The 24,827-nt window shown below is 25.0% G+C and overlaps 1 protein-coding gene across 1 annotated transcript; it reads left to right on the top strand.

The window, feature by feature from the left end:
- Positions 1–9,845: 9,845 nt before the first annotated feature.
- On the top strand, positions 9,846–21,267 carry LOC145828497 (allene oxide synthase-lipoxygenase protein-like). The gene is made up of 14 exons (XM_082936252.1): positions 9,846–9,878; positions 10,247–10,433; positions 10,883–11,011; positions 11,274–11,519; positions 12,463–12,553; positions 14,458–14,614; positions 14,828–15,091; positions 16,365–16,554; positions 17,125–17,205; positions 17,325–17,440; positions 18,077–18,196; positions 18,562–18,696; positions 20,632–20,730; positions 21,088–21,267. The coding sequence occupies exons 1-14, from the start codon at positions 9,846–9,848 to the stop codon at positions 21,265–21,267; spliced, it is 2,028 nt and encodes a 675-aa protein (XP_082792378.1).
- Positions 21,268–24,827: the final 3,560 nt, after the last annotated feature.

Genomic DNA, 24,827 nt, shown 5'->3' with positions numbered 1-24,827 from the left:
GACGGCTTTTTTTAATATTAAATGTTACTAAGATAAAAGCTTACACTACAGTTTAAAGAAAAATAAAGAATCCTTTATTTAAATGCTTTTTTTTATTACCTGTTTTGATATAATTTAACGTTATACGTTTCTTATTAAAAAATTTTTTTTATACAACAGTGTATTGTTAGTTTTATAAAAAGTAAAAATAGGAAATCTCTTAAACAGTAACTAAGTAGTTAACTTAAGTTATGATGAGTTTGTTTTCAATATGGGCAAATAAAACTGCATCTTAAAACCAATGATCTCGAAAAAAAAAAACTTTTTTACAGTATACTTTAAAAATTTAAAAGAACAGTTTAAAAATATGGTTTAAATATTTAACAGCTTAGTTTTTTAGTAATCTAGATAGTTTTATTGGTACTTGTTATTAAATAAAAAACAGCTTTAAATATATTTAGAACTACTTGATTGTAATTCTTAGAATAATAAGTAACATGAACTTACTGTATATTTTCCACAGTTTTTATTGTTTTGTAACTATAGGAGAAAGCTTCGTATTCATAAGCTTTGAATTTTGTAATTGTATATTTACTGTTTTCGTTGCGTGTCGAAAAGTAGTTTATCATGTATAACGTGTCAATGATAACATGTTACATCAGAAAAGCTTTTTTTTGTAATCTTTTAAAATATATTTATGATTAAACCTTTAAAATTAGAAATTGTAATGACTTTTATGTAGCTTTTAGTAGCTTTTTAATATAAAATTTTGATTATACCACTTGGTTCATCAGACCACAAGCCCTGGTAGACTGAGTTTCAGATACAGTTCTGAGCATCAAGTCCAGGATAAGACCTTAACCTGTATCCAAATAGTCCTAGGACCAATTATTTTGAGCTCTTTTTTTTTGTCTTTAATTAAACACGGTTTGTGACTAAAAATTTATGTTAACTTGAGCTTGGCTCACAGAACACGATAGTCCAGGTTTTAGCTTTTTTATACTTTCGCCGAAAATTTCTTTTAAAAACTAAGTCACAAGTTTTTACCGAAATATACATTATAATTATTTAAAAGATGTCTTGCAGTTTTTTCAGAAAAAACGAACAGCTTATAAAGTATACTTTCATACAATTATATTTTTTATTGTTAAGTCCGAACTTTAGTAAAAATTTAAAACGTCTAAATGTCCTAAAAACTCGTTAAAATAGTTTGTTTTAAAAACCTATACATCTTAAAAGTTTTTGTTCCTGGTAGCGTTTTTTCTATCGAAACTTGTAAAAAAAGTTCTTTTACAAAAGTATTATTTGCAAATTAATTGAAATAAAGAAATTTAGGTAATGCCTGCGATTCTTTTGAAGAGAACTAAAAAGTGACACTGACCTGATAACTTTTGATAATTAAAAAATCATCAAAGGGTCAAACGAATCTAAAAATATTTACTTGATGATTAATAGTTTTATTGAACATGATAAAAAATTTACACTTAAATATTTCTGTCAAAGGACCTGGTGTATAGAAAGCCATCGAGTTGAACACCAAGCTACACCTAATATAAATTTAAACTATTCATAGTCTGAAGGTTTATGTTTATCTAATTGTATAAATAAGCTAGTTTACTACTTCTATAATTCATAAGTTAAAACAATTTGATCTTTCACACAAAGGAAGCAGCAACTTAAAATAAAAATAATGTTTAACGAATTTCTGATTCAACTTTTAGTCAATTACCCAAGCAAAATTACTAAACTTATATCATTATCTAAAGCAGTTTACATAATTTGGTTTTATCTCAAAACACTAATAAAGTATTATAAAAGCAAACTTTTGCAATCTAAACTTAAAAAAGTATCATAAAATTAGTGACTAAACAATAATATGATATTCATAAAAAAGAATGATTTAATGCTTTTTAATAAAAAATGACATTATATAATTTTTTATAAATTTTACACAAGTAATTTCACAATTCAACTTAAACTTAAAAAAAAAGTTTACTGAATTCTTATTTAGGTAAAACATAAAACCTTTTAAATACTTTCGTTAAATTTTTTTACAGTATATTTCTTTAAATACTGTAAAAGATATAGATTCTATTTGAACAAGATTTATTTAAGCACTGACGAGGTCTTTGACCGAAACTTAATTTGTAAAATAAATTTTTGAAAGTATAAATATATTACTTCTCCTCCAGCAGTTGAGATCTCTCTATTTGTTTTCTTAAAACCAAAACATATAGTATATTTTTTTATGATTGAAAAACGTTTGGTTATGTAAACAATTAATTACAGATATATAGCATAAGTTAAAGCTCAACTACTAAAAAATTCTTGATATTTGTGTCATAATTTTGAACGCTTAGTTTTACAATATTTAAATTTGTATGGTATCCGTAAGCAACTGTTCTTTCTATATTCTGAGTCTAAAGCTTCCTTATTTAATGGTGACCTCAAATTTCAACCTTGTAAGTATTTTTTCTTACAATTTAAAAGTATACACTAATACAATAAAAAAGGCATTTTATAGATCTAATAAACTTTTTAATTAACATTAAGTTAATTTATCTCTTTACATTTTTAGTCGCAAATACAAAGTAAATGCAAACACAAATAAATAAAAACTTTGAGAAAAAAAAAAATTATTTTCTCTTATTATTAATGTTTATCAAACGAAAAAAAGCGCTCAAAATTTTTGGTCTAAAGACCCGGTGTACGAAAAAACAATTCAGTTATCGAGTTGCAAACCACTTGGATACATTTTAATGTCTTGTCCAGGACAAAGTAATATACATTGAAAGGATTATCACAACTCAAATAAGTTAATAACTGTAATTGATGAAAAAATAATTAATTCTTTTTTAGGATGTAATTGTATAAAAAGTCATATTTTAATAAAAATTGAAGCAGATAGAAAAATAAGTTGTTTTTTACAAACATAATTTTAGTAGCTAGTATGTTTCTGATAAATTCTTTAAAGCAAAAAAAAACATATAGATATAACTTACATGAGGTACTAATGTTAAAAAAAAGTAATCTTATTGTATTACAGTTTAATAAGTTATCTAAATTTCATAAAAGTTAAACTATATGTTTTAATTAGTACTAGTTGGTTAAAAATGTATAAAAAAGAACAACAGTTCTTAAATATTCAGTAAGTTTGTTAATGTATTTACGTATACAAGTCATACAAGCTATGTAACAACTACAAATTCATAAGTTAAAAATTACTGTAATTTAGTTAGAAACCTTTTTCAAATTTTTTATAACACACAATATATTTTTTAGAAAATAAAGTAAGCTAAAAACAGTTGATTGTACATCTTTTTAAAACGGTAGTTGACTAAGAATAAAGCAAATAAAGAATATCATGAAAAAAATGTAGCACAGCTCACAAATAGGTATGAATTATAAAAAAGACTGTAAAAACTTACATAGTAAAGAATATCACAACTATGGATATCCTTGATAAAATTAAGTCACTGATTATTAGTCATATTAAAGCACATATTATGATTTTTAAAACTTACAAAGTGCGGTTAGGCAAAAGATAAAAACAAAGCCGTGGAAAGTAGTTTGAGATTTTATTTTAAAACGATATAATATTTATTAATAAAATAAAAAGTAATACCGAGAACGAAATTATAGTTTATGTGTTCAAAGTTCATGCGAGACAAAATCAACCGAACTGAAAAAACAAATGTAAATACAAACTTGAAGAAAGGGTACTACGGTTGTAAAAAATTACAAAGAGTAGTAAACTGTAGGATTTAATAATCAACAAAAATTTGAAAGAAGTTAAACAAAAGTAAACATAGTTAACGCAAAACTCTTGCAATTAAAACAAATAGCTTAATAAAAACCAAAAAAGTTAATAAAGATTATAGCTACTATAGAGACATGCTTATATCAAAATTAATCCTTTTGAAAGTTACCCAGTTAATTTACGAGAAAAACTTTTTTATATTCAAGTTTGAATGCTACAGAAAAAGCAAATATATAATACAGATCCCAAGACAAATAAAAACAGGAATAAAGGAATATGCCTAAACGTACTAATTTATAAGTTCGATTAGACTTGCTTAAAATAGTCTTAGATATTTTTGAGTGAACTAACATTTACAATTTAACGATTAGATATACTGTATCTGTTTTATCTTGAAACGGGTCACTTTTGCACGAGAGTCACTTTTTCACGAAGGGACACTTTTGCTCGGGGACACTTTTGTACGAAGGGTCACTTTTGCTCGAGGTGACACTTTTGCACGGCGACTATTTATCAAAGACGTATGCTAAATTAAATCTTCAACAATTACTGTTATCCGCAAAGTATTTTTTAATTGTGTTTCGTGACATATAATTAATAAGTTATAAACATTAATAATGTGTTTAAACATAAAAAAACAAAAATGTAGCGAAGTTGATAGATATAAAAATAATCTAAGGTAAAGATCTCAAACCGGGTTTTTTACCAACCGAGCAACAATTCGAACAAAATTGTTTACGCGTGCCGAACACCCTTCTCTTTAAATAAAATTAGAAATAAATATAAAAACGAAAAAAAGTTCGTTAAGAAAGTTTATTAACTCTTACAACATTAATAAAATCATTCAAAAAATATAAAATAAAAAGTTATAACAATAATATTAGTCGATGGTTTTCAATATTAAAATAATTAATCTACAAAAAGTAAAAGGACAACATTATAGCCTGCGGTAAACAATTCGGACATCCTTGCTATGAAGATTTTATGTAATAAACATGATATTTTATTTAATGATTTTGATTGATTGTGATATTTTGCATGATTAATGTTGCTTGCTTAAGTTTTGAAATGTTTAAAGATATTACAAGTTTTTACATGTCATATATAGTTTTATAACTGTTTTTTTAACTTTAAAGTATCTATCTGTTTTATATTTCTTTCGTAACTGCTTAATTTATACTTTTTAAAAGAAACGGAAAGTACTATACTGTAAAATTTGTTTTAAACTTGGTGCAGCATAAAGTACTGGTAATTTTCCACTGATGCTTTGTTTTTACTTACTGTATTGAGAACTTTTTTTTCAATTTTTAGTTTCTATAACAATGTATTCATATATTTCGAAGCGTAGTCATTTTGTAATATCAATGTCAAACCCATACTAAACTTATACTTTTATCTAAAGCCAGTTACATAATTTTATCTCAAAACACTAACAAAGTACTATAAAAGCAAATTTTTGCTATCTAAGAATTACAAAAGTATCATAAAATTAGTGACTAAACAACAATATGATATTCATAAAAAAATAATTTAATGCTTTTTAATAAAATATGACTTTATATAAATTTTACACAAGTAATTTCACAATTCAACTTAAACTTTAAAAAAAGTAGTTTACTAATTTCTTATTTAGGTTAAACAAAAAACCTTTCAAATACTTTCATTAAATTTTTCTCAGAATATTTTGTTTATGATTGAAAAATGTTTGGTTGTTCAAAGCAATTAAATAAAGATATATAGCATAAGTTAAACTACTAAAACATTCTTGATAATTGTGTCATAATTTTGAACGCTTAGTTTTCCGGCTATTTAAACTTAAATGGTATCCGTAAGCAACTGTACTTTCTATATTTTGAGTCTAAAGCTTCATTACTGAATCGTGACCTCAAAATTCAACCTTGTAAGTATTTTTTCTTACAATTTAAAAGTATACACTAATACAATAAAAAAAGGCATTTTATAGATCTAATAAACTTTTTAATTAACATAAAGTAAAATTATCTACTTATATTTTTAGTCGCAAATACAAAGTAAATGCAAAAACAAGAAAAACTTTGAGAAAAAAAAAATAAAGTTTTTAAATTATTTTCTTTTATTATTAATGTTTATCAAACGAAAAAAAGCGCTCAAAATATTTGGTCTAAAGACCCGGTGTACGAAAAAACAATTCGGTTATCGAGTCGCGCACCACTTGGATAACTTTTAATGTCTTGTCCAGGACAAAGTAATATACATTGAAAAGATTCTCAAAACTTAAATAAGTTAATAATTGCAATCGATAAAAGAATGTAAAAATATTTTTTTAGGATGTAACTGTATAAAAAGTCATCTTTTAATAAAAATTGAAGGAGATAGAAAAATAAGTTTTTTTTACAAACATAATTTTAGTAGCTAGTATGTTTCTAGTAAATTCTTTAAAGCAAAAAAAAAAACATATAGATAAAACTTATCTGAGGTACTAATGTTAAAAAAGAAGTAATCTTATTGTATTATACTTTAATAAGTTATCTAAATTTCATATAATTTAAAGTATTTGTAAGAATTAGTACTAGTTGGTAAAAAATGTATAAAAAAGAAGAAGAATAAAACGTCAGTTGACTAAGAATAAAGTAAATAAAGAATATCATGAAAAAAATGTATTACAGCTAACAAGTAGGTAAGAATTAAAAAAAAAGACTGTAAAAACTTATATAGTAAAAAACAACTATGAGTGTCCTTGATAATATCAAATTTCAAGTTGATTTATATATTAAAGCACATATTATAGTTTTTAAAACTTACAAAGTGCGGTTAAGTAAAAGATGAAACAAAGCTGTGGAAAGTAGATTGAGAATTTATTTTAAAACAATAAAAAACTTATTAGTAAGTTAAAAAGTAATACACAGAATGAAATTTTAATTTTATGTGTTCAAAGTTCATGCGAGACATAATCAACCAAACTAAAAAAATAAATGTAAATACAAACTTGAAGAAAGGATACTACGGTTGTAAAAAATTACAAAAAGTAGTAAACTTTAGAATTTAACAATCAACAAAAATTTGAAAGAAGTTAAACAAAAGTAAACATAGTTAACGCAAAATTCTTGCAATTAAAACAAATAGCTTAATAAAAACCAAAAAGAAACATCAAACAAACTTTAAATGAAGACTACAGCTACTATAGAGACATGTTTACATCACAATTAATCCTTTTGAAAATTACCCAATGAATTTACGAGAAAAACTTTTTTATATTCAAATTAAAATGCTACTGAAGTAGCAAATATATAAGGCAGACTCAAAGACAAATAAAAACACAAATAAAGGAACATGCCTAAAGGCACTAATTTATAAGTTTGATTAGACTTGCTTAAAATAGTCAAGATATTTTTGTGTAAATTAACATTTATATTTTATTGATTAGATTTACTGTATCTTTTTTATATAGCTTGCATGATTAGTTTCTGCAATATTTATGTTTTATAACCTTTATGTTGTTATTTTCTATTTTAATTATACTTTATTGAAAAAAAACTTATTAAATAAACCCAAATGTATTACACTACAAGAATGTGTATTGATTAGTGATACTTATAACAAGTTTAATAATTAAAACAGAAAAGTAATTTCGCTTTTTTCAAGTACTTTTTAAAACGAGCACAAATTAGTTGCTGAATAAAATGTTTAATTTTTGCTCTGTCTTAGAAAGAAATTTTCAATAAACATGGTTGTTTTAAAAAACAATTTTAAAACTGTTTTTAAAAATTAGTACAGTTATTTAATTTGCTTTGTTTATTTTGCAATCAACTTTTCTTATATACCAATTAAGCTGTTAATGTTTATTACTAAAAACATTGAGATAAATATAAGGGTTTTCAAAACTGTACAATATTTTTTTCCGCTAATTTTGAGGCAATTTTTGCTACCAGGGGAATTAAAAAACAAGGTAGCAAAAAATAAAAGCTTAAGTAACTAGTAAATGGGCATTTTCTTATAAATGGGTACGATTATTGTTTAAACTTTTACCAGGGGGCGTTTATCAGCTGAGTTTCGGTAACCCTAATGTAGACTAAGTATAACGAAGGAGTAACTTTTTTCTAGTAATGACTTGAAAATTTCTAATTGTGATTAAGCAAATGATTAGTTATATGGTACTTTAACTTATCTAGGTTGTGAGCTTTGACTAAACAACCTAATGACTTAAAACACCAAAGCCAACCTGAAAGGTATCAGGTTGAACTAAACATCATTAAAAACCAATAAAATAATTAAGTTATAAACTAGGAGATTGGTTATATTATTTTTCATTTAATTTAGGAGAATGCATGACATTGGTCTAGTCTTGGTTATGGGATCATTTTGTTATGTTTTTATACTATGTTAGATTTTAAATTCAGTATTTTTGTGAAAGTTTTCAAACACAAAGTATACAGCCTTTAAATATTTTTCATTTTATACACTGTAATAATGATTTATAATTTTGAAAAGTTTATATACTCGAATACTTTAAATTGTTCGATGAACCTTTAAACTGTTTTTTGATCACTTTAATTTTGTGCATAATAAAATTAATAACTTAAAAAATTTTAGACTATAAGATTGAAGGGTACGTAAAATATTTAAAAACAATTAATTATTTTAACGATGTCTACGCTTCGTAAACTAATTACTCCGTAACTTCATAAATAGTTAAAAGAAGTTTCTAGTATCCATTTTTAAAAGTTACTAAAAAAAAACATTAGTAAACTTAAAAAATATTAATTTGAGAAACGGTGTAGAATCTCAACATAGTATAAAAATAGTGTGAACAAAATCTATAACAGGGTTTCCCAAAGTTGGCCAAGTAGTCCCCTTATGGAACTTTACAGAAATTTTGGGGGCCATGAGGTCATAATTTAAAACTTACACTAGATATATTTTGGAGTTAATGATAAAGAGCAAAAAAAAGTCTTGGGCGTTTTTAATGGTAGTTTTTTTGAGAAATCTTGTCGGAGGGGGCCATTGCTTTTTTAATTTCTTTAAAAAAGGCCTTTTGAATAAATGTTCGGGAAACTCTGATCTAGAAATTAAACACTGTTGATGTTGATATTTTGCAGTTATTACTAATAATAATATATATATATAGTGCTTTTTAAATACAAATTTACTTTATAAAGTATTTAAGTTGTTGTTATTTGTTAACTACTACAGACATTGTTTTTTTCTACTTATGTTTGTTGTTAAAATTTAAAAAAAAAAATTCAATTTTTTCAACTGTAAATCAGTACTGACGTATTTTGTTTTAAGAATATTAGGCAGATAAGCCAAGTTATTTTAGCTGTCTGTGTGAGATAACATTCGTCATTTGTATAATAAGTTTTTTGTACTTCTTAGAAACTGATTAAACACAAAATAAATACTTGGCCTTTAACACAAAGATATTTTTTGCAAATACTTGTTTTTTTTAACAACTACTTATAAAAGTTATATAGTAATTCTAAAGTTACTTTTACAGACTTAAAAACTATCTTTAGTTATTTAAAATTTCGCAACACTTTAATCTTTTTCCTCTTTCAGCTTATATTCAAAGTATTAAAACTTAAAGTTAATTTATTTTGCTAATTTTAGAGAAAAATTAAAATAGTAAAATATACAAAAAAATGTAAAATTTCATTGCAAACAACACTTTTGAACTAAATCACACTAATATTTTTTTGCATTTAAATTATAAATTAATGTTTAAAAAACCTGCTCAATAAATGAGCTATTCGTAATATGTTGTTTATGTTAAAAATGACTATGAATGTATGACTATAATAAGCATATCAAATTAGTATTTGAATAGCTATATATAATTAGTAAAAGAGTGTTTTTTTATGTAGAATTTATTTGTGTTTTTGTTGATTTATTAGCATACAAAAGTTAGCAAAATTACGGTAATAAGATAAATCATCTTCTGCTTAATGATTTGAGTGTACACTTTGTTTTTTTTAAGTTTTTTAATGTTTTTATAGAAATCATTTGTTTTGCATACACATGTATTAAGCAAACTTATTATTGAGCTAACAATTTTTTTAATCTACACATACAATGTATTACAAAATAGTTTTTTTTAGGTAGAAAAAAATTGGCTTATAGTACATTGATAATGAATCAAACAAACTATCAAATTTTTGTTAAGGTAAGTAAAAAAAGATATAAAAAAAGTACTGTTTAATTTAGTAAATAACAAGCTAAAACTCTACAAAACTTAATGTAAAAATGTATTCTAAAATTTAATATTTCAAATAAATGGTAGAGTTTAAGTTTGTACATCTTAGAAAAAAACAATCTTGTTATAAAGTTTTGAAATAATTTTTTGAATAGCTCTACTACCTTCATTAGGTAAGTTTATAATTTTAGGTAAGCGTTTTTTTTACCATTGACACCCATTAAACTTTTTTTTTTAATCTTGTAGTCATTACAAACAACTTAAAATAACTTAAAAGCACTTTTTAGTCTCATAACTTTTTAAAACACTTTGATCAAAAAACTCATAACGATATTCAGGTTAGTGACGGATACAAATTTGGCGGGACGAACTCGACAGTCAAGGTTCAGTTTGTCGGAACAGACGGGTCGGAGACCAAATGGAAGACGCTTGATCGCTGTTTCTATGACGATTTCGAGCGGGGAGCCGAGGATAAGTACAATCTTAAACTTCTTGATGTTGGAATGCCATGCATTGTTAACATAAGTTAGCCTCTTTGAAATCTTTCGAAAATTTACTTAATAACTTATTATAATGTTTTAATACTCACAAAAAACATTTTACTTGAAATTAAAGTTATTATCTCACTAGTGAGCTTCATACAAATGCTGACAGAGAAACAACTGGTCGAAATATATGTTTTTTTTGAACAGAACATTTTGACGTGTGTCGGATCTTTGTTGTTATAGCTTGAACCCCATCTTATATAGAATACTAACTTTAATTTCTTGATAGCACGCATTTTAGTTGAAGTTTCTAAAAGTGTGCTTTGTTTTTGATAAAGATTTTAAAATTTGTTAAAATTTTTTAAGCTTGTAAACTAATCTGTATACAAACAACAATAAAACTAGTTTAAAAAACTTGCTGTTACAGGTTTAATCTCTTTGTATAATTTAAAAAAATATGATAGTATACTTTGTTTGTTTGTTTTTTAGAATTGAAGCATGGAATAATAAAAGATGATTTAGCATGTGATTACTTAAAAGTCGTGTACAAAAATACTGAAAAAGTTTTTCCAATATACACAATGATCAAAAAAGAGTTCAGTGCTCTAGGTCCTGATAGTAAGTGAAACTTTAATAACCTTATTTTTCAAAAGTTTTTATACTTTGTATTAACTTCTATTTTAAATTGCTTTTTTTTTTTCAATTTCTAGATTTTTTAAGAAATAGTTTTCAATCTTACACTTTTTATAAAGGTTCAAGTCTTTGAACAGCTTACTTTATTGCATGAGCCTTAAAAAATGCAAAATATTTTTTATAAGCCTAAATTAGTTTGCTAAATACTCTTTAGCAATTATGACATTAAGATTAAATAAAAACTTAGGTGAATTGCCGCAAAAAGTACGGAATGAGCTGGTAAGCATACAGCGTGGGAAAAACTTGAACCATATGAAAAGTGTCATGGAATGGAACAAAGAGAAAACTGCGCACGACGGATTAACCAATCACATTGTAGCAAAAAGTTACCATGATTTACCCGGATTCTTGAAAAGGCAGACTAAAAGAAGTCGCGACGATGATTCTGTGTTCTTAACATCGGTGCTACAAATGTTGTTCAAGACGTTGAAAGGTTAGTTACTTCATATTGTGTGTTTAAGTATTGTTTTACAACGTTTGTAGAGTATGTTGTAACAATAAACATTTTATTTTTATTTTTTTAAAGATTTTAGTGTTTAAGTCTTTTAATTTTTAATAAGTGTTTTTATCATAAGGTTTTAGTACGTTATTCAACACTTAGCGATGACGCTGTATGTGCAATTTGCTGCATTGTCAACTAATGCTTGTTTTTAAATGCTGAAACCAATGATAGTTAATATTTGTTTAGGAATTGCGTCATTAAGTTTATGCATAATATCGATACGCAATTTTGTACATATTTATTGTGCATAACCTTAATTATTGCTGTGTTGAACATAAAAACACCTAATGTACAAATTTACTTTTTTTTACTTTGTAAAAGTGTATTTTTAATAACATTTATTAGTTAAATGAAAAAAGTAGTTTAAGCATAATTATTTTGATAAACAAATTTATTTACCTTTTACTCTATCACTTTATAAAGTATGCATGATGTAAAGTTCAAAAAAAAAAGGGACAAATAGCATGAATTCTTTTTTGATCTTAGCTGATTTATTTTGATCACTAACTAGATATTTAAACTTTTAAAAACCAACGTTAGTAAGTAAATAGAAACGTTCGGTCGATTACTAAGATACCATAAAATTTAAAAATATTAACGTTTTTGAGATAAGATATTGAGCAAGTGTCTATTTAATAAAGAATGTGCATTAAGTTTCTATTTGAATTTAAAAGTTTCGAGCTTTAAAATTAAGTCTAGAAAAACATTTTTTAAGGTAGTTGTTAGGCAATAAAACATACCTAAATTTTTAAAGATACTTAACAAAATTTCCTAACACTTCCTAAAGATTTAAAATCTAGTTTAAAAATATCTTATATTGTTGTTTTTATAAATTAATCACAGAATTTTTTAATAAAGTTACTTATATTTTCAGCAAAAATCTTTCAAATTAAATGCTTAGAAGACTACCACTTGTATCACAATTCTTTGGACGATCCAAATCAAGACTATCACGAACACAATAAGCAAGTTTTATTCTAACAATTCCCACCCGCGCACAACTCCCACCCAATCTTTTTTAAACTATTATTTTTTTATTAAGTTTAACATAACTATTTTTTTTCACTATCACTGTTATCCCTAACCCTAACCTTTAGTCGGTAAGCAGTCCTCAGAATTAATTAGGTGGGAATTGGTCGCGGGTTGGAACTAAGCGGTTACCGTTTTTTTAGATAAAGCTGTAAACTATTAAAAAAGTTATTATAAATCAGATGTCAGATTTTCAAAACTTTATATTTGTTAATAAGCTTTTAACACGAGCAACTTTAAAAATTATAGTTTATGCTACTTATCTAATACACAAACAGAGGTTAGTTGAGTTTAATCGTTGATGACGTTTCGACATTTTCTTATTCATTGTTTAACAACTATATGAAACTAATCTAAACAAATATATGTTAGTAATATAAAAATTATAAGCTACGCTGAGGTTAATTACAAAAATGTTGATAAAACATACAACTTATGTAAAAACAAAAAAAAATAATTATAAACTTATACTTTAAATTTATAGCATAGTTGTCAATGTGGCGATGAGAAAACTTTTGTTAAGTATTCAGTATTTAAACAACTTTATTTTTGGCAACCCTACTTTATAACATAAAAATCTATTTCAGTCATCAAAATACTTAATCAAAAACTCTTACTGTATGAGTCATTTCCGGATTTATAAGCTGTTTGTTCAAATTTAGATATGCCTTTAAACAAAACGACTTCAGTCATACTGATTTCTATTTTTTTATGACATTATTTTTGAACCTTTATATGTGCTATACAGTCAGCAATATGATCATAAACTGCTGTTTTACCATTAAGTTGTCATTTACTCGTTTCGTTCAACTAATAGTATTTAAACTATGAAGCTGTAGGAAATGTTTTTATTTATTTAATTATAAAAGCTGCGTTAGATTTCAGGTAATCTGATGTTTCAGTTTTATGTTAATGTATTTCTTAACTTTTGATGTTGTTGATATAGTTCAAACTTCTTCAGCAGTTTTTAAAAATAATTTTTTTAACTTCTTCTCTTAAAGTATACTCGTTTTTGAAATATAAGTTTCTTTTAATATTTATTTTTTGTTTTACAGTAGTTTTTATCTATTAAACCATCAATAAAGTTATCTCGTTTGCTTTTTTTATTTATAACTCTAAAAGTTATAATAATTTTTGTTTATAAAAACTATATTTTGATCAGACTGTCATTTATCTATCTAAACACCAAGATAAGAAAGCTTTCTTTTTTTTAAACTGAACTTTTGAATTAAATTCAAACCTCCACCAGTGTTAGCTTATTTTTATACACCCTAGATGCTACAGGTACCATTAAGGTTCTTAATTTGATTTTTCTATCCAAAAATAAGATTTTTTTCTTTTTGTATATGTGTAGTTTGTACAGCTTTTTGTGAAAACTGTTAAAAGGCAATGAGTATGCAGAAAACATCATTAACGAGGGCGTAAGTATAAAACAGGATATTTTGTGACCCTACTATCCAAAATTGAACAAAAAAATATTTTGACGCCTATTATAGAAATTTTATGTTTTTGTATAAACCGTGGTGTGTTTACTTTGGTTATTTGTCTTTGGTTTGTTTTATTTTACTTAAGGTTAAACTATATGACTTTTGGTTATCAAATTTGCTATTTTAAAAAACAGTTTTATAAATTTTCTTGTTATACTTATACAATTTAATTTAAATAGTACTTTTATAAACGTTTGACAATGAGTGAGGAAAAGTTGAAACGTCGTCGCCTAATAAACTCATTTACTCTTTGATTAAACTCTTGTATTGATTGCTTTTGAAGAATTCAAATATCCTCGCGAGAGTTTTGAGCTAATCAGTTATATTGATTATAAAATTTAACTTCACTACAGCTGGAAAACAGATGAGGTGTTTGGTTGGCAAGTTTTAAATGGAGTCTACCCTCTTTCGTTCAAAATTATGAAGCGCATTCCTGAGTATTTCAGTATAACAGATGATGACGTTAAACATTTGCTTGGCGATGGAAAATCACTTGAAAGTGAAATGAAAGTTAGACAAAGAATATACGTTTTACTATACGTTATTATACGAACTTTAAAAACTAAAAAAAATACGTTAAAAGCTCTTATACTTGTTAAGGGTAAAGCTTCAAAATTTGCTTTAAAATTTATAAAAATTACGCACATTAAAAATATTCGTTGAAAACTTTAGATTACTTTACTAAGCTGTAAGTTTACTTAACACCTGTTTTTTATAATGCAGGCGGAAAAGCTCTACTTGTCGGACTTTCATGAAATGTTCACTGAAAACAGTGGAATGATCCACAACCCGAAGGAAGATGGTAAACCTTGCGAAGTGCCGCACGCTATTTGCTTGTATTACGTGAATGAGAAAGACAAGTTTGTTCCAATTTGCATTCAGTTAAAGCCGAACGACAGGGACTATCTGTTCACTGCAGATGAAGGTTCCCTCGATTGGCTGCTCGCGAAAATGTGGATTCGGAACTGTATGGTTTCGATACATGAGGTAACAAATTATACTTTATGCTTTAAATAAAGTTATGTTAGAAAAAGTCTTACTTAGAATCTTAAAATTTTCCTCGTACGATTTTAAATCTACCTAATAAAATTGGATTTTTAGTATTTCAAATTGAAATTGTTTTGTTATTAAAGTTTAAAATTTTTTATTGACCTTTCTCCTTTTATTTAAGTTGAGAACTTTAATTGCCACCTTTAAAGTATAAAGTACTCAATTTCAAATTGATACTATTTTGTTTGTATTTTTAAACAATAAAAAGCTGAATTTTTATACCTTTGTGTGTGCAGAAGTGTTCGTTTCTTACGCAGAAAAACTAAACCGAAGAAGACTTATTAACAAAAAGCATATGTTGTGTATATATATTTCAAATGCACTGCACAGAATTTTAAGTGTTTGTTATTAATTATCTTATCTACCGATTAAAATGATTAAATCATTATTATTATAATACGTTTTAAGAATATACTCTATTTATGGTAAGTTTTCATAAATTATTTTAACAAACGCTAGTTAATTTTTTTTTAAGTTTAAGAGCTTCATTGCTTTTTTATAAACAAAAACTCAGGTTTGAAACGAAAAGTTTAGAAAGAATTAACTTAATATACTCAGTCGACTATCACTTATAACACTAAAAATGTTGTACTGGCTAAACTTTGACCTGTTTTAAAACTATTTATTTTGATTTTCAGTATGCTTTGTCACTGCTACAGTTTAACAAGTCTGACTTAACTGACTAAGTAAATAATATATTTCTAAGTTCTAGAAAAATTATTGAAGCATACTTCTTAATAAGAAAATGAAAATATGTATTAAGTTTTATTACATATTAAAGTTGTATTAAGTTTATACTGTTTTAAGCTTTTTAATTTTATTACACGTTGTATTAAGGTTGATGTTAATGTATTAATTACAATTTATTTTTGTAATATAAAAACTAATTTTTTTTTTATAAATCGTTTTTTGAAGCTTTTCAATAATAACGTAATTAATGTAACAACAAATAATTGACTTTACTACAACATTAAAAAGTAAAAGTATTAAACATGTGCTTAATATATTACAACGTGCACAAAAATGAAAGTTTTAGTTAGCAAAAAATCTTAAAATAACATATAGTAAAAATATCTAAAATGTAGTTGTACAAAAAACCCTCCAACAACAACTCATAAGACAAACAGTTGCTGTTAAAAATGCTAAAAAATCTTATTTATACAGTAATAATTATAGTTATACGATAACAGCTACTGTAAAATGTTTACAGTGGAGATATCATTACTTGTACACGCACGGTTTTCCTGAACCCTTCATGGTTGCAGCATTCAGGTGCCTATCGACTTCGCATCCGATATACAGGCTGCTGAGACCCCACCTTCGAACTGTCAACAGCATCAACCAGAAGGGAAGAGAAGTCCTCATACAAAGAGATTCCGTTGTTAATGCTCTTAGTTTTGGTCAGCTCAGTTCTAATGTGTTTAGATAAAGCATAAATTTTAAAATGTATTTAAAAACATTTTTGTTGTTCAGCTTTCTGTAGTTGACTCAATATACTTTTTAGTTTTTAACAACTGAGACTGTGTTTGTTTTGATTAGACTCATAATAAAATAAAATAATCTTATCACACCCTTTATTTATCTGTTTTTAGTCTTAAAATGAAGCAATACCTCGAATTGTGTAAAATTTTTAAAACAAAAAACAGTTTAAGTGAATTGAAGAATATTCTTATTTTCAATAATAAACCTTAAGTGCGAAAACATGGACCAGATGTTATTTTACGTAGGGATCTAACGATCCGGCTCTGCCCTGATCTTTGTTTCAAAAATAAATTAAGCTCAGCCGGTTCCATAACCATTTTAAAAGTAGAAGCAAAGGAACAACTAAAATTTCTTTTATGTTTGAAGATAGATAAAAACCATATACTGTTGATAGACCTTATATTTTTATCTTAATTTTTGAGATTAATCTATTAACACAATTTATAAATACATATTTTTTTTTAGCTGTTTAAATATATAACTTTTAGACTCTCCATCTGTCATGAAAACTTTCTATAAAAAACTTACGCTAGATGATTTGGATATACCAAAAGTTTTGCACAAATATGGTATTTTTCGGTTTTAATTTATTAAAATAAAATATTAACTATTAATTTTTTTCTAGATTTAAAAAAGTGAACATAACAAATTATAGAAATAGTTTTCAATGTGCTCTAATAATTAAAAGGTGTTGCACCAAACAAAATACCAGAATATCATTATGCTCAGGATACCATGAAGGTTTGGGAAATCATCAGAAACTACATTAGTGAAATTGTTAATCTGTTTTACAAGTCAGACAAAGTAAATCCTTTTATTTTAGGTCTTATGTTATTAGACTAGTTTTTAAGTACGTTTTTAAACACAAAATTCAGTGAACTTTATCTTAATTTTATTTTCTTTCATTTCGTTTAAATGAATGTTTTATTACTAAAGATTTAAGTATTTATATGATAAAAAAGTTATATGTATTAGCTCGTAAGAAAGTAAGACCAAAGTTTTTGAGCGCTTTTTTTATCGTTCAACAAACAATAATAATAATAAAATAACTGCTATATTAAGTAGAATTAAGTTATTCTTTAATATAAAGTTTGTACTCAGAAAGTTTATTATGTAAGTGTTCTAAACTTACACTAAACATATTAAAGAATGTTATATTAGTTACATGCTAATTTAACAATGATATTCGACAACAACAAGCTGAGATTTTTTTTAGTATTTTTTCTTAAATAAAAAACTTTATAACTAAAAAAAGAAAAATAGTATATTTAAGTAAAAAAACTTTAAAATAGTTAATTAAAAGTTATACTATGTAGAGCTTTCATTATTATTTAAACTAAAACATCTTTTTATGTTAGGAAGTTTTTTTAATTCTTAGACACTGTTTCTTGTAATAGTGATAATACTAACATTAAAGAAATTGTTTTTTTTTTACAAAAGGACATAGTAGAAGACTCAGAGATCCAAGCATTTGCTCACGAGTCCGCACACCTGGGCTTCGGCTGGCAAGATGATAACATAAGAGGTGTGCCCGCCGAGTTTAAAACCAGGGAAGAACTTGTGAGTTACTAAAATTACACAACTTAGTTTGAAGTGAAATTATTTTTTAATTTGACTGAAAAACTTGATAAAATATGATAGAATTTAAAAATTTCTTTTAAGATTCAATATTCAAACAAGAAATTATCCAATGTTTTTTGATAGTTTGAAATAGAAATTTTAGATTTTTAGATGATAGAGATTTAAAAAAAATCCCATAAAACAGATTAGTTTGATTTTTTTTTTAAATCGGTTTAATATTATCAAAAGTCAGTTGTTATAAACGACCGATTAATAACTTTTAGACCACATACTGTTCGCAAATCATTACGATATATTTAAAAATGTGGTTGTAAGTAATCAAATCATAAAACGCAACATTCAAGATCAATCTTCTGACTGTCGTAGTGGGAACCTCATCTGCCCAACATGCTGCGGTGAATTTCGGACAATGGGATCACTACAAGTTCATTCCGATGAACCCTCCGATAATGAACATGCCGCCCCATAAAAAGGGAGAAGTAAGATTATCTATTTATTTATACCTGAATAAACGTCACCTAATAGAAGAAACTCTGATAAAACGAGATTGTATATATAAGTTGTTTTCTATTTTATTTAGGTTTAAGAACTTAGGTTTAAATATAATCGCAAGAGCTGCCATATAAACCAAAATTTAAACCGAAAAAAGGTTATAATAAATTTCAGTAATAAAATAAAGAGGGAATTATTTTGTACCATCATTGTTTCAAGTCTGAATAAATTTTTCTAATTTGAAAAATTATGACTTTATTAAATGTGTTTAAATTTAACATATCTAAAAGTTTCATTAAAAGTTGTATTTAAATTATAATTGGCATATAAAAAATTTACACGTTGCGAACAATTGCTCAAACTTTCTTTTGTTTTATTCCAGGGGCGTGTTTAAGCTTATTGAAGTTGGGTAGCGCAACTTTTTCTGTTCAATATTAGAACATTATCTAAAGTAGCTAAAAGTAAAACATTTTGGAAAATGAAGTAAATGGCTACTATAATGCAAATAAAAGTATGGTTTAATAAAAACGTCAGTAAAACTTTTGAAGTTTAATTGTATTTGGAGATTTTATACTTAAAGAACATTTAAAGTTTTTCAACTTAAACAAAAATAAAAATAATTAATTTAATCTGTGAGAAATTATCCATTTAGTTGATAATTAATAATTTAAACTTAAATATTAACTTATGTTTTGAACTTTACTTTTGATATTTTAAAGATATTACTACATCTCCTTTAAATTGTACGTCTAAAAATTTTGTGTAAATGAAAAAATTAAATTTATTTTGCAAAAAATTGAATGTCAATCAAAAAAATTAATTTGCGTAAAACACTAATAATTTAGTTTTAAAATTAAAGTATCCTTAAAATATCAATGAAAAAAAAATATAAAAAAAAAGTTAACATTTCACTACATTAATTTAGTTGTCGAGTATCAAAATGATATGGTCAATTGTTTGTGATACGCATATCCAAAACTTTCAAAAATTGAAAACAAATAAAGTATTAATACATTATAGTAAAAGATGTGTAAAATGCTTTGATATGTCTCAATTTTTAATTGCTTTGTTTTAAAATAGATAAAAATTTGCTTCACATAAATTCATTTTCCACAAGTAATTAACTGTATTTAAATTTCAGTAATTAACGTTGTATAACTTGAACCGAAACTGCAGTTTCTAGTTCAAAAGTTTGCATAATGGTTGTTTATTTACTTTATTCAGCATTTATATTTTAAACTATATAAGAATAGGCTCTCAAAAGTGTAATTTTTTTTGTGACAACAAAAAGTTGCTAAGTTGTTCGTTAATAAAATAATTGCTCATGGTCAACTAAGTTTTTTTCATTAGTCAAAACTATTTGAACATACTTGTCAAACATCGTGCTTAAAGACTTACGTAGATAGTAAGAAAATAAAAACTACTACTAAACAAAATAAAACATTAGAATTATCTATCTTGTTTTATAAATTAAAATACTATTTAAAAATTAAAATATAAAATAAATTAATTTCGTAATACCTTTTTCATTAAATAAAGCTAACTAACTTTTTCAATTATAAAAAAAAAATAACATAAAAATATACTAACTAAAAGCAGACTAAGATAATGATGTCTTTTTTATTAAGAATTTGGATATATAAAGCAGTTTTTCTACCTAAAATATTTTTATAAACTCCATAATTTATTTTCATTATACTTTGTTGAAATATAGCATGAAATTTAGCAACTTTTTAAATAAAAAGCAGAAATTAAAATGGATTCGTATAAATTGATTATTTTTTTATTTATATTTTTCTATAGTTCCTATATGTTGAAAAAGACGTCTAAAATAGTTTTAAGTTTTTTTATAACAAACCTATCATTAAAAGCTGATAAAAAACAACAAAGCTTACTTTAACTATAATTTGTAAACTTATAAGGGAACGATGGAACGAATAATGAAAAGTTTACCAAGAGGTAACCAGGTTGTAATCTTCCTAGCAACCATGTACGCATTATCCCGGTATTTCGAAGATCAGGTATGTTGTAAAAAGTTGATTTTTTTAAAATTGTATTTAATAAACAACTACTATAGTTAAAAAAAATAAAGTAAGTAGAACGACTATAAGCTATAAAACAAAAGCAGACTGATTTTTCTTGACTAATTTTCATTGATAATATGTTGCTTGTTAACTATTAGAAATCATAGACTTATAAAACTACTATTTTAATAATTAACTTTCCTAGAAAATTCATTTGTTTAAAAAGTTTTTTTTATTGTAAATATTAACCTTATATAATAGCTTGTTTCCTTCGGATTTCTTAGAAAAAAACATACTAGCAATCTAATTTTTTGAACATTTATATTGTTTTTAATGTTTTTAATTTTTTTTCAGGACTTTTTGGGTGAAAATTCTGAAACATGGTTTTTTGAGTCTGAAGCAAAAGAGATTCAAAAGAAGTTTCAAGCTGATCTTAAAACACTTGACGTTGAGATTCAAGAAAGAAATAAAAAAGAAGTTCGTAAATACACTTATCAAATGCCTAGAAATATTCCTAACAGCGTTGGGTCTTAAAGCATATAGTATATGAATTATTAATTAAAGATATGCTTGTAATCTAAAAGTATATTTTAACATTTAAATAACATAACATAACACACATTTATTAAGCTTTTTTTTTTTTTTTATAATTCATTGTGCTTCTTTTGAATTTTGAAATGTTGTTTATTTTTTTAAGTCCAAATGTTAATATATATTAAATGTAGTAACTGCATTTTTTTTTTAAATTAAGCAAAAATTTTTTTTGCATTTAAGTAAGCCTACTGTTTTTTTTTGTCCTGTTTTATCATGCATTTTAATTTCAGTCATTTGCTTGCAGGATGTTAAAATCTAAACCATAAAGTGTTTAAACAAATGTATATCTGTAACTTAAAAGCACTAACAAATAAAATCATTTAAACCTAAATATTTAGTGAAGTTTTAAATTGTCTTTGCAGCTAATGACTTTTTTTTAATATTATATGTAGAGGCTTTTTTCAAATGTAAGCTACTTGATTTAAAAGTTTGCTAATTGTCATACTCTAACAAAAATATTTTTTTTTTTAACTTTAACGATTATGATTCAAGTCTGTTTTTTATTCAAAATTATTCAATTTTTTATTATGTTTTTTACAACCTGACTTATCAGGAAATATTACTAGTTGTTAAAACTAGTACTAAAATAATACCTTTGAATATAGTTACTTATTATTTTAGTATACAATTAATTTAAATTATTTTGTAATTAGCAACAAAATATTTTCAGAGTTATTTAGAGTTTTTTTTTTACATTTTATACATTTTATTTTCTCAATATGTACTTTAAAAAGATTAAAATTTTATTTTTGGTGACCATCCAAAAACCGTCGCTGAACTATCAAACTTCGTTAGTATTCTGCGAAGTTCTGTAAAAATACTAATTTTAAAGCGCGTTAACACTCTAAAGCAGGGTTTCCTTTTTTTTTTTTAAATTGCCTCCTTTGAAGAAATTAAAAAGGCTATAAACAAATATATAAGGCTTCAACAAGACTACTATTTAAAAAATCTAAAACCTTTATTTTTCTTTTTTGCTCTTCATTTGCAAATCAAAAATATCTAGTGTAAGTTTCAAAATTCTAAAATCGCCCAAAATTAAAAAAATTACCTCCCTCCCCCCTTTTGCTCCTTTGCTAATCATTGCCTTCCAACTTACTAAAATCACCCACTGGGTACCGCCCACTTTGGGAAACCCTGCTCTGAAGTTTAAACTTTTAACTACTTCAAGTTATTATGATATAAACATGTTACATATATATTTTCATTATCTATATAAGTTTTAATTACTTTTAACCTATATTTACTTTATGAAGTAAAAAAAAAATATAACTAAAAAAGAGATTTAAACCTTTAATATAAAGGTAGCTTAGTATTTTTACAACAATGTTTTATCTGAAACACATAGTTTTAAACCAAAGTTTTTACTGCGGAATGCGCATATCCCTTTTAACTTTACAAAAAACGTCAGTCAAAATGTATGCATAAGCTGTTTTGAAAGTTTAGGGTCTTTGGTTTTGAAAAATAAATACTAGCTGACATTTATTTCTTAAAGCAAGACTTTTATATTAAAAAAATAAAAAATTTACTCAGGGCTTAAATTTTTGAAAATATTTCGTAAAATATTAGAAAGATATGGTTACATGACAATTCAAATTCGGACAACTCAAATTCCGACAATTCAAATTCTTAAAAAAATATTTTAAAGACTATAATTCAATAAGTAATATAAATTTGACAAAAACAAAAAATACATATGTAGATCTTATTAATGTCTACAAGCCACTTTATTCATATTTTTTAAATGTAAAATACTTTTCAAGATATTCTAAAATTACTAAAAATAACTATGTTTTTTACGTTACCTAACCTATATCTCAGAAAATATTTAATGTTTTTCAAAAAGAAAAAAATGGCTTGTAAGTATTAATATAACCTACATATATAATTTTTTTATTTGACAATCATACATTACTTTTTTATTTGTAGCTGTTTCATTTTTTTTTTAAGAATTTGAATTGTCGGAATTTGAATTGTCCGAATTTGAATAGTCGTGCACCCGAAAGATATTCATGTAAATTTATTTTAAGACTATTATTAAGTGACGGTTAGACAAAGATATTAAATCATATTTTTCTTAGCAAACAGTTATTATTTTATAGTATTTGTAAATAATATCTAAACACCGATAAATTAAAACAAAAGTATAATTGTCTTTATTTCAATATAGAATTTCGTCAGTTAAAAAATAATTCGGATTTTCAAAAGATAAAGTTTTATAACTAGTAATTATCAACTTGATAAACACTAGTTCTTAACTTTTTTTCAATTTTTGTTAGTAACACTAACACAAGCTTAGGAGACTTTTTATTTATTATTTTCTATTAACATACACGTTACAAGTAAAATATTGAAATAAAATAGGTTTTTGAGAATTAAAAAAAGTACATTACTTTGAGATCGTAAAGCATTAATTTAATGTTTCTCTATACTTTTCTGATCAGTTTTTCTAATGCTTACATTACATTGTAGTCTTATATAAACTTTTGTATACTTAGAAACTAAGAATAAACTTTAGTTCTAAAAATAAAAACCTTTGGCAACTCTGATTTCTGCTAGAAATTCCATAAATCATAAAATGTTAGTTTAGGCAATTCCCCTAATGTTGTTTTACTAAAATTGGAAAGTAGCCAATCAGAGATGTCTAGATAAGAGTGTAAAAATTTAAATTATTTTACTATGCTACCCCTCTCCTAAGGTGATTTCAGGTCCTTCAAAGCTAAGTCTTATAAAAAATGAAAAAAACCATTCTATGCACAATGACCTTAAATATCTTAAACATTAAAAAACTTTAAAGGTCATTGTGTATGTGATCATGTAAAGTTATTTCTTAAAACAACAAAGTATGTATTAAGTATTGCTAAATTGAATGGCAAATTTAAATTAAAGGCATGCTAATACAACGACTCCTACAGCTGTGGAGTCTATGCATGTCCGAAAGTTTTTAGATTTCAGTAATTTTAATGAGATGCAAAAAAAGTACTTGTAATATCTATGTTTTCTTAGTGTTAGTCCATGCTAACTGTAGTATAAAAGTTTTCTTATTAATAAATAATAGTATTTGGAAGTACTCTTGAATATTTTACTAAACAAAGTAAACAAGTATCTATGAAGCTTTATGGTTGCTCCACCAATTTAATAACCTTAAAAGAAGTTTATGGTTTAAATTAAAAGAAAGTAAATTTTCAATATTTATTTTTACTTACTAGTAGTTTGAAATCTATGTAAAAATTCAATTTTTTTAAATAAAATTCAATTTACTATTTAATACCATAAAACAGGATAAATTTTCTAAACAAATTAGGAATAATTACAAAAATATTTAGAAAAAACTACAATGAATTTAGTTGTTGGATACTTTATACTATTTATTTATAAAAATTTTGCCAGTTCAAATGAAATTAAAGTTGTGTCAAAATTTAGCAGTTCAGAAGAGTTCATTTTAAAACATTGTGTAGGTTCTGTTGTCAAGTATTGGAATATAACTTTACCAAAAATAATAT

This window comes from Thalia democratica, chromosome 2 (assembly GCF_965202585.1).
Source record: "Thalia democratica chromosome 2, ktThaDemo2.hap1.1, whole genome shotgun sequence".
NCBI lineage: Eukaryota > Metazoa > Chordata > Thaliacea > Salpida > Salpidae > Thalia > Thalia democratica.
Note: the sequence above shows the minus strand (reverse complement) of the source record. Positions and strands in the feature narration are given on the sequence as shown.

Coding starts and splice junctions, on each gene's coding strand:
- LOC145828497 (XM_082936252.1), top strand. CDS start 9,846: ATGAATCAAACAAACTATCAAATTTTTGTTAAG. Junction 11,520..12,462: donor GTTGTTCAAGACGTTGAAAG/GTTAGTTACTTC, acceptor TTATATTTTCAG/CAAAAATCTTTCAAATTAAA. Junction 15,092..16,364: donor GTATGGTTTCGATACATGAG/GTAACAAATTAT, acceptor AAATGTTTACAG/TGGAGATATCATTACTTGTA.